At 35.3% G+C, this 11,960-nt stretch overlaps 1 protein-coding gene across 1 annotated transcript in view; it reads left to right on the top strand.

Moving 5' to 3' along the window:
• Nucleotides 1–8,788, top strand: part of LOC128999021 (uncharacterized) — a 35,915-nt gene extending 27,127 nt beyond the window's left edge. The window contains exon 2 of the mRNA XM_054425376.1: nucleotides 8,523–8,788. Within this exon, the coding sequence (XP_054281351.1) occupies nucleotides 8,523–8,788 (266 nt within the window). The remainder of the gene's footprint in view (nucleotides 1–8,522) is intronic.
• The last annotated feature ends 3,172 nt before the right edge of the window (nucleotides 8,789–11,960 follow it).

Raw genomic sequence — 11,960 nt, 5'->3', positions numbered from 1 at the left:
TCCCATGGTCCGATCGTGCTGGTTCGCGAACTCATTCAAGTTTATCCCGCTTTACACCTTTAAACCAAATTTCATCAAAATCGGACAAAAATTACTCAAGTTATCGCGTTCACGGACGTGTATATATATATATATATATATATATATATATGTCTATATATATATATATATACATATATAAAAATTTGAACGAATAGTGTTTTTGGTCTCTGGGGACATCAAAATGAAAAAGTAAATCGGTCCCGGGTCTAGGTCTTACCGTGCCACCTACGGTAATAGCTACTTCCCTATAGGGAAATTCGCTAATAAAACTTAACTAGAAATACTATAAGAACTAAAATATAACAGAATCTGATACTCTGTACTTTAATAAAATAGGTGTCTTCAAGAATTGTGTCCTGTGCTTACCTAAGCACAGGACACAATTCTTGAAGACACCTATTTTATTAAAGTTAGAGTTAGAGGTTGTTTTAAGTCTGAGAGATTGCTGCATTAGATGGTACTGGTTACGCTCGATAAAGATGATAATTTCTTTTTAAAAACTACAGACAACTCAGTATGTACATATATGGACGGAAATGTAAGAATATTGTATTCCTTGAAAAGAGGCTTGCCAGAAGTACAACGGAATATTTATTGCATTAGCAGTACAACAAAATAATTTATAAAATATTAAGTACCAACAGAGTTTTTACTTAGTTATAAACAGTAAGAAATCTCGTTTTGATATCCATAAGCTGGATTGGTGCTTCAAGTTATTTCTTGTATTCTGCTCAAGCGCAATTTACTTCACCAAACTCGCCCAATGTTTCCTCGTCAGAGGGAGTTAAGGAAGTGACAACGGTTGATTAAACAATTAATCAACGGCTAAATAGCAATCAACTGGAGACTCAGGTGTCATCCCCCTCCCTCACTACTTTGACACCTCGTACCACCCCCAACAACCCGCCCCGCACTCCTACCTTGGTTCCTGTAAAACTATCATAAGGAAAGCTTTCCTTAAAAAATAATAGTTTAACTTATAAAAACAGGTTGATGGTCATGATCCACAATATTTATTTGCTTATTTTTTTACTCGTGCGATCTACTCTTCATAATTCAAACATTCGATGATTCAAAACATTTGGTAATTCAAGATAAAAATCCCTAGAACCTCGAGATATTTCAAAGTTTCATCATGTTTTTTTATACCGTCCCTATTTAAAAGTTTCGTCGGCAGAACTCAGAAGGGACGGAGGTGATTTTATAGATTAATTCCTTTTCTTAACTGGAAACTCTACATTATGTTAGGCACAGTAAACTTTTGTGTTTAAGTGAAGTAGTAATTGAGTAATCTTGCTACACTACAAAAGGAACCTAACATATTAAAAAGTTAACGGTAATTCGAATGGTTTATTTTTCCCTCAAAAAATCGAACCTTTTGATAATTCATAACTCTTTGTAATTAGAATTTATTTGCTTGACCCTTCAATGTCGAATTATCAAGAGTCTACTGAGCTGTATAGTCCAGGAGCTGAGGGGGTTTGAGCATGCATGAAAGTAGTACACAATATAGTAGTATATTTGCCGACGAAATAAAAATAAATTAATATATGCCTGGAGCTTTCTACGGTTGCTAGCCTATGGCGAAGAGATAGTTTTTTTAATCTGTCACACTTATCTAAAAATAAAAGGCCTATCAACACTTATAACGTAGCAAAATGTTGCAAAATTTACAATAGTCATGACTTGAACCAATCTACTTCATTGTTCACGATTTATTTGCAGTTATTTTTTTTCTATTTGTTTTAGGTTCTGTGTAAACAAACGTGGACGACAAGAGTTATGAAGTTCAAATTATTTCTACAAACAAGTTGGAATACGTGATGAGGTAAAATAGTACCATTATTTTAGTCATTGGTAATCCAGGGGCCTTCAACATGGGTTTTACAAATAGATTCTTGAAGATAATTTGTTTGGATTAAGTTTGTTGGATTAAGGAGATGTTCATGTATATGAAGGGGCCCGATTTAAGTTTGCCATTTTCCTACACTGATTATTAAACAACTGCTCATTGTAGTGTGTTTGTAATATACGAGTATCAAATTTCAGTTTATAACAACACATTTTCTCACCGTGTTGAAATATTCAAATTGTTCCCCAGAAATAACAACCATATCAATTTAACCTTCCTACTGAGCAAACTATTCGCAACATAGCGAGAGAGTTGAGGAAACAGGAATTATAAGAAATGGAGTATGCCTGTTTATAATTGTGTGGTGAGATCAGACTCAATATTGTTATTTCGTCGTCGTTCGAAGACTTTTATCGCATTTTGCGCAAGGATTTGCACTCATATCCTTACAAAATTCTGTTAACCCAAGAACTGAAACCCATAGATTATAGGCAACAAAGAATTTATTCAGAATATAAGCTAGAATAGTAAGAAGATGATGCTGATTTTGAGAAGAATAGCTTCTTCTCTGATATACCAAGTTTCAATATATTTGAGTTTGTGAATAAACAGCATATCCGAATATGCATCGATGTAAATCCTCACATCATACACGTGAGATCATTGTTTCAACAATTCACAAAGTAAAATACCAGGTAACCCAAAAACTAAAAAAAAAAACTACTTCGGGAGAATCAACTGTTGTAAGGGATCCAAATCTGGTCATGTGCCTAGTATAAGTTTTCACTGTGAATGAAAACTCTCACAAATTATGTTAGTGGAATAATACAGGTATGGAATAATAATTTGGTTACGCAAATTGAATAGGACTTCCTTCCATATTGTTTACTACTGTATTTGTTATTTTACATAGCAGTATGGTAGTCCTATTAAATTGCATAACCGAATGCAGAAAAAAACTGATAACTCAGTTGTTTGTCATCCGATTTTAACAAACAAGGTCTCATTTGATTTGGCTTTAAATTATCTATCTTTCGGTCTTAAAATAAATGTTCTTAATATTTACGTTTTCATGAAATTTGGCATTAAAGATTTTAAATGGCCGCCATATTGAAACTGCTTAAGATATTTTAACGACACTTTGTAAGCTCTTTTTACCTACTAAAATACACATTTATACCAATTTTGATCTTGAAAAATGGCCAAGATAAAAAAGTAATTCTTAAAAATAACAAACAGACCGACAAACAGAAATCTAGGAATTCAAGACCCATACTTATACGGCATTTTATGTTTGTCTTTATTAACTTCCATGTTGCAGAAAACCTCATTAAACTAATGTTAAATAAAGGATAAAACTGAAATTGTATCACCCTTTACTATTGAAGTTCCTCTGGCAAAGCTCAGCCTCAACTACTTAATTTAACAAACAAACTGAATTTTTTATAAAACTGAATATACATGCGTTGCACTTTTGTGCAAGCAACATAAATGTGTTAATGCTTTATTTTGCGGCTGCCGCTGTGTTTGGTTTGTTTTCTCGGAGGGACGAAAATTCAAAAGTAAACAACGGGGGCAAAGAGCGACAGAGCGTAAAAACTGCTTGCTTTGAAACTCAACTCAAGTAAATATTGGACCCTAGAACTCCTGAGTCTGTCCCTTACTCTCGTCTTATCTTCATTCGGATTATATTTTCGAAGTGCGGTTTCCCCTGGATTAACACCATCGAAGTTCTCTTTGGTTTAGAGATGATGTAAGTATGATTAAATCATTATCACTAATTAGTAGTGTAATAACTTTTTACCTCGAATTTGACTCACTAGTTTAGATGTGACATTGTATTTCTGAAAATATATGTTATTTTTAGTAGGTCTTTCAGTTAGTTTTGCGTGGATTACAGACTTGCATTCATTCCTGTGAGCATGTAACGTGTGTTGCTAAGCATGTTACTCGTTTTTAGCGAATTTCCCTATAGGGAAGTAGCTATTACCGTAGGTGGCACGGTTAGACCTCGACCCGGGACCGATTTACTTTTTCATTTTGATGTCCCCAGAGGCCAAAAACACCATTCGTTCAAATTTTTATATATGTATATATATATACGTCCGTGAACACGATAACTTGAGTAATTTTTGTCATATATATATATATATACGTCCGTGAACACGATAACTTGAGTAATTTTTGTCCGATTTTGATGAAATTTAGTTTAAAGGTGTAAAGCGGGATAAACTTGAATGAGTTCGCGAACCAGCACGATCGGACCATGGGAACGGGGCTTTACGAGGGGTTTTATGGGGTAAAAATTGGTTTTTCTCACTTTTGACCCTCAAAACACAAAATTTCCCAATTTCTCTTTAGACCTTTTTAAAGAGCTTAAAAAAACAAATAATTTTGTATATAAAAGTATTTTTGTTCGATTATTAGTAACGGAGAAAATTAAAAAAATTATAAATTAAAAATTCCCATGTTATTCTTATGGAGAATATTGTCAAATGTTGTAGTTTGCTTGTTTATGGATATATTTTGATCAAACTTAGCAAATTTATTTATTTTGTACTAAGCTATCAATATTTTACTCAAAAACACACTTTATTAGTTTCCTTGTAGCAGCAAACCTAGGTACTCGTTAAACTTAATGTTATTAAAATATATTTAAATGAAAATCAATTCAGACAAATGGAAATTCGCTTAGTCGGCAGGTTTGCTGCGGCGGGGGTATTTTAATAACTGCTTGGTTCTCCTACTACAGTACTACAACGAGTAAAAGGCGATGGCATAACTTTCTAATCAAACTCTAACAATATAACATATTCTTCCAACTATATTTATAATGTTACTGTATAATGTAATGAGCATCACTCAGACTTTGGACGTTTTAAAGCAACTGCTGATGATTTTATTATTCGAAATGATTGCAGGATATTGTAATAGTAGTTGCATCATCGCAAGTTTAGATATGAGTTAAAAGAGAATTTTTTTTAATAACCAGTAACTTAGGTTTACAATTATTTTGTGAAACTCACTCTTCTTGTTCATGTAACAGACTTTATGAACTTTCATTTGAGTTTTATTTTCAACATCATATGAAGTCTAGCTTCTGAATCATTAATGGATGAAATGTTGCAACTTTTTTTAAAATAAAATGCATAACATTTCTGTATTCCATAAGGGCCGAGCTACAAACTTGTTTCACTACTCTTGAGCCTGTGAAACAACACATTTTGTACATTATTTATCTTAATAATTCTTAACGCTTAGATTTGTATGAAATTCACTAAAGGGATGTATATTTGAGTGTAAAGTTAAATGTAACACGATTATAAACACAACATTCGGCAATGATATATATCTTTATATTAACCTGGAATATTAAATTTTCCTCGGCAAAATAGGCGGACACATTTACAGCTATAAAAATATACAGCTGATGTCCTGGACTCCGCTGGTTCTATTTTAGCCCTAGACAATATAAGTACAGTACTCCAGTACCCAATGCATGTTGAAAACATCAGTTCTTGTTGCGATAAAGGTAGAAAGTTGCGAAAAAGTATATTCCCTCGCCAGAGCCTAAAAAGACTCTTTTTTAGCCCGACTTCAAATTGAATAAAAATTAGCAAGGGGGGACATTGGACAAGTCATTTTTATCTCATGTGATGAACTATATTCTTCGGTATACTGCACATCACTCAATTAAGTTAAGTAATTTACAAAACGTAGATTGGGGACATTTTTTATCTGTAAACGAGCTGGTAAAAAGGTTTTGATTGCTTTCCCCTTGTTTATAGACAGCTGATAACATTATTTAAAGGCAGCCCATATTACTCCAACAACACAATAATAAACAAATATTCGTAATATTTGTTTCCAAATATGATAGTGTGTAAATATCGTTGTTTTCGTAGTGAAATATACAATGCAACACTGATACAATATACGATTCAATTATAATTTTCAAATCGAGACTATTTTGGTTGGGCAGCGGACGAACTGTATGAAATATGTATGTAGCTAATGTATTAGACTTACCTGATCTAATACATCCTGATCTTTGATCCTGATACCTGATCTTTGGGTGGGGTACCCAATGGCAGTAGAAACATTCCAGCCCTTGAACGCATGTGCATTATTGTATACAGCCGTTTTCGCTGCAGTATGACGAAAGTTTAATTATAACCCAGCAGGAAAGAATCCAATAATTAATATTTATGACATATTGGTACCCTGATCCCCAAAATAGTCTGTCAGAATTTGACGTCCGATAATACAGCTTAACACATCAAGAGCGACGACAGGCGGGCAGGGAGGGCTGTCCTATCATATGATTACTGATAAGGGAGATAACATAAGCCACCTCTGCTACCACCTAATCCGTCCTTATCTTCCCGCCATTTCCCTTTATGGCTGCCATAACACGCTACTTGTAACTTTACACAGCCATAAACGCTCGGATTTACAAAACCTCTGCTTCCCAGAGCAAATAGTCTTTGCGATTTGATTACTGTAGAGAAGCCCCTCTGGCTTCTAATTTTGATGCTGGAATTGTAAAAACATATGGTAAAGATAGTTATTTAGTAGTCTCTTTTGTTTTTGACCCTTCTCTGTAAAATGGAAATATGAATTTTCTACTTAATAGAACTTGGTTAGTATGATTGTTAACAGTTTTTGCCGGAAATGTTTTTCACAGATGCTCTAATAAATAAACCATCGATGTTATTCATTTGTGCCCGTAACGAATTGAAATGACAAAAACTGCTATTTACATTACATTTTTACATTTTACAGCAGCTGAGAGTGGATAATCTATTTCTCAGAGAGTGGAAATTGTATATGTACAATGATTCAAAATACTCCTATGGACTTATCATCAATCAAAATAGAGACTGTTTTGCCAAATAATTATTTAAATAGATATTGGCAAGATTGCAGTCCATCCTATATTGTGATTCATTCGATAATATACCTGCGATAAATCTAGTGCCCAGCACTGAAAGGGGGTTTTCTTCTTTTGACTCAGTTACCGAATGGTTATAATCACAAAATAGTTGTTATTTTTTTCTCTTAGATTCCCTTTATTATTTGTGTTGCAATACTTTCGATTTTACAAACACAAGAATGAGGGTTTAAGAATTGTATATTGTAAAACTATCATCAAAACAACCTTCCCCAGCTCAAAACTGCCTGGTACCACTAATACACTTTTCCCAATTGTTCTCCCTCTCTTCAAACATTTTTTGAAGGGCTTGCCCTTGTTTTTTTTTATTAACCTCTTCAATGTTATAAAATCTTTTATTTTCCTTTATACTCTTAAGAACAAACAAATCATATGGCACCAAGTGTAAAGTATGTTAGTGGAACCATACTATTTTTAGCGTTAGTGTAAAAAAACTCGATGATTTTTTTTGGCGTATAGTAACATTTTCTATTAACTTTATTACTGCTTCGTTTCTGGGTTTAGCTATCCAGTAATGACTAAGCTAAAAATCTTGATTAGTCTATAATTGTTGTTTCAATGCATGATCAATTTCAACTCAACCTTCTTTTTGATCAGACAAATCACAATTAACAAGAATGGAAGCGACACTTTTCATATCCAAAGCTTCCATTACCATTCGCTCAGAGCTTTAAGGCACTCCATTGTTTGAAAACAGTTAAGCAACCTTTAGAAATTAAACATTTTCATTGGTTCAGGTGGTTAACGGATGAATTCAGGTGGCCGGTTTGGGATGAACGTCCAGAGTTAGATTTGTCATCAATCTTCATGTCATCATTTTCAAACTGAGAAATACACTTATATTCTTGGGGTTTCCTGTAGCACAATCTTCGTGAATGGGGTGATTAGTATTAAAATATATTTTTACTGAGTCGCATTTTATTGAACATTCAACGGTCAGAAAACAACACATGACGAAGTAGCCTAGAAGGAAAAAACTATTTGACGCGTTTATGACCAGATCAACTCAGCAAAGTGTTCTCATCTGCATGTTCAGGGGCAGAAAAACATACTACGTGGGCAACATCCATGCAATCATATTCCAGAGACTTTGGATATTCTCATGTAAATTTATTTTTTTATAGCATTTCATTCAAATTCAAATGTTCTAAAAGGACTTAAACAAATTAATCCTTTTCAACCTACTTTTAAAAATAATTCGTTTTATTTAAGTGATTTTTGCACGTTGTAGCATAATATGAGATATACAAAACATGAAGCTACAAATCTTGGCGTTATTTACCTGCCGTTACTCTACATTAATTTATCACTCATGCTTACTCTAAATTCTAAACTATAGAGCTTGCCATACTATGATATAAAATAACTTCAGGTTGCCAAAAGATATACAATAGATATACATATTCGGAGCCACCATTGGTCACTTTTCAAGTAAAGACGACTTAGAAACTTTTACAATTTTTAACACAGTATCCCCATAAAATTGATTCTAACATAGTTTCCTGAATGTTAATTCTAATTGGAAGAAACCAGATTAATTTTAATAATAGCTTGTGATATGAGGCTGTGGTCAGGCCTCAAATTACCTATGGTTCACTAGTCTGGTGGACAAAGGTGAATCGGGGAACTGTCATAGCCAAACTAGAAAGCCTGCAAAGGCTTGGTATGCTACAGGCCACTGGAGCCTTCAGGAGCAGTCCTTGGATACTCTAGATGTCGCTCGTGTGCTGCTACCTCTGGACATATTTATCAGATCTGAAGCCCTCAAGGCAGTTTACCGTCTGAGGGTTGCAAATCTCTGGAGGGACGGCCTGTCTGGGGCAGGCCACTGCACCATTGCCAAGAATTTGGCTGCGTGTCCTGTACTTGACATGACCTCGTGCTTCCTAAGCACAGAAACAGTGTTCACCAAACCCTTCTCCAAAATACGGAGAGCTTAGTCTGGTACACAGACGGCTCCCTAATCGAGGGAAATCTGGCTTTGGAGTATACAGTTGATCGCCCAGAACAGAACTTTCAGCAAGTCTGGGACGATACTGGTATCTTGGCTTGAGCTACCAAGACAAGAGGATAGGGATATTGTCTAATTATAACGCTGCTCTAAAAGCTATTGACTCAAATGAAGTCACCTCGAAACTGGTCAGGGAGTGTTTCAACACCATCTGCAAACTTTCCACACGGAACTCTGTAACTCTCGGCTGGGTCCCAGGCCATGTAGGCATTGGTGGCAACGAGAGTGCAGATAAGCTGACAAAAAAAGGTGCGAGCATGCCACTATTTGGATCAGAGCCATTTGTGGCATCAGGCAAAGCTACCGCTAAACATGCAATCTACAAATGGTCCAGGGGCCAACACCTAGAGCGTTGGCGTAATTATCCTGGACAATCACAATAGCATAAAACTGATCTCAGAACCTAGCACCCTCTTCACTCGCTGGCTGCTAAAGCTGGGGAGAGGGTAGGTCAAGCAGGTACTTGCTCTTATCACTGGACACGGCCATTTCAGGAAACATCTCCACACTCTAGGAATTGTCAATGACAATCTGGAGTGTTGACTTTGCAAACAGTCTGATGAGACTGAAAAACATATTATTCTGGATTGCGACGGACTTGGGGCCAGGAGAAGGGCTCTGTTTGGCCTAAAGCAGCCAGGTGATAAACCAGACGCTAACATTTGGCAAAAGTTGCTGCACATAGTCAAGGACACAGGCATAGGCTTACCCAGTTAGTGAAGTGGCAAGTGGGATGCACAATAAGTTTCGGTTGACGTGCTTGGACCACGGGTCTACCCCTCTCACTTTCTCACAATACAATTTTAATAATTGATAGCTTAGAATGTACATAAAAGTTATATAAATTATCTAATAGCGGCAGAAAGTAGTGAACATTTGATTCAATATAAAATATAACAAAATAACTCTAAGGAGACAAAGGGGATGTGTATTAAATCTTAAAAGTGTTTAAAATCACAGATTTATCTAGAGATACGCGTATAATTATAAACTTTGGGGGATTAAATTTAAAAACTATCTATATCATAATACGACGAAAACATTTTGGGGGCTGTATAGGATGAGGGGGATTCGAATATGGTACGGACGGAGGTGGTGAGGTCGGGTAAAATTCGATTGTTTTTATTCAACTCGAGTTAATGGATTATGTGGTGAGCTTGTTAAGGAATGATATGACGCTAGTATTTCTTCTCATTTGGAGGAATCTCCAGAACCTGAGATAAGGCATCCGGTAGACCTTCTCAATAGAGGAACAAAACCAAGTCTAAATTATGAACTTTATTTGGATAGTAGCTTTACTTGTGCTCAGCAAAGGAGTGAGAAGGCAGTGGATAACAATGCAGTTTAGAGGTCAGGTATGCAAGGAAAGTTGCAGTTCTTCCCATATATTTACTCAATAGAATCACATAGCTTTATAAAATATTAAGTTTATACTTACGTATATTTTTGTGAGCCACCCGCAACGACACCATGTTGATTATGGTTTAAACGTGCCGATTTAAATAGCGAAATTATAGCCTTGCAAATGTATATCATAAATATAGCGAGTTGTACTGTTGTATTAAGTCACACACGTTGAAACGGTTAAAGGGGTTACTAACAGTGACTTAAAATGCGATTTTTTTAGAAGTAAGTGTGAAGCGATATTTGAAAATAAAACTACTATTTCTTCCTCTCTTTGATATCAGTATGGTGTCAACAGATGTGTCAGCATCTAGATAAATATAGAAGAAATATTTAAGGTGTATTTTATCTGTGGGTTAGTCAAATTATCCATTTTAGTTACAGTTCCCTACTAATGATTACATCCTTAGGCCTGTAAACGCCAATTCACTAGATTTGAGGCAGTGGTTAAGGTTTGGACTTGATGCATAAAAAAGAAAAGAGCGAGTAGGCCTATACCGCCTCAAATGATAACCTCAATTGATTTAGTGTAGCACAGGTAAAACATACATTAAATTTCGTTATAACAATCCCAAAGTCCTCACGTCATCAAAGAAGAAAGACCTACAAAAGTACAAGACCTTGATTGTCACTATTCTTTGTATTGTGCCATGGTGTAATTGGTAAAATAGTTTGGCAACCAACCACCCCAGGTGCTTCCAAACACAGACAGACAGGAAGACTGGAGGACAGGACATTGTTCTGAGGTCCTGGATGACGAATTTCTATCCTCTTATCAATGTCCCATCGTCTGGCGTTTCCTCCTGCTATCAAGGACACCGCTGTGTCGTCCCTAGCTGTCTAATGAGCAGATGTCGATGTTATCAACCATCCTCGTAATTTTCTTAATTGATTTCTAACAAATTTTTAGAAATATGATACCGAGATAACCAACCCTTTTTTATCCAGAGGTATTGCGGACCATAATGGGAAACGGGGTTCAATCGCGATTTGCCTTTTTTATCTTCAGTATGTATAGTTTTAAAAATAGGTGATTATAGCTACGGGTCTTAAAACGACAATACAGTAGTGCCGTACCAAAATCTTACCTTCAATAATGCGATAATAGCTACGTTCGTATTGGGAAACTAACCCCCAGCACCAAATTACATAAAACCACTTTACTCTTTACTAAATGTCTATTGTATGAAATAAAGTCACAGGGCACGTTTGGATCTTGTATTATTGTCTTTTGGACACTAATGCCAACCTCTTAAAACGGTTATATATCCTATCCAAATGGAACAACCAACCCTTTAACGAAATAAAACGCAAGTGAATAAGCCACTCTCACTGTAAAAATTCTCTGCCGCCTTTTAAATTTTGAAACGACTCTTCGTTGGTGTAATATAAAAGCAAATTAAGTTATAATAAGTTGTGATTTCAGTTTGTATTGGTTAAAAAGTTAATGTAGACTGCAGGAATTAGTAATTACCAGCACTAACTGTGGAAAGCTCTAGCACTTAGTCGAAAGCTCATTTAACTGTGTTAATCTTTATTGTAAAACTGACTACAACTTTAATCCGAATTGAATATCTATCCGTTGTCAAAGATTTAATAAATATAGATTATTTACATCAGTGACTTTTGTGGTACTTTCAGAATCGGAACTCGTTATTTTTAATAAATAGCCACCTTTCACTGTTTTGTACATTGAC

The sequence above is a fragment of the Macrosteles quadrilineatus genome, unplaced genomic scaffold (genome assembly GCF_028750875.1).
Source record: "Macrosteles quadrilineatus isolate MER2022 unplaced genomic scaffold, UCM_ALF_1.0 Scaffold_7__1_contigs__length_78375512, whole genome shotgun sequence".
Classification (NCBI taxonomy): domain Eukaryota; kingdom Metazoa; phylum Arthropoda; class Insecta; order Hemiptera; family Cicadellidae; genus Macrosteles; species Macrosteles quadrilineatus.
The sequence above is the reverse complement of the archived record's forward strand: the minus strand, read 5'-3'. Positions and strand labels throughout refer to the sequence as shown.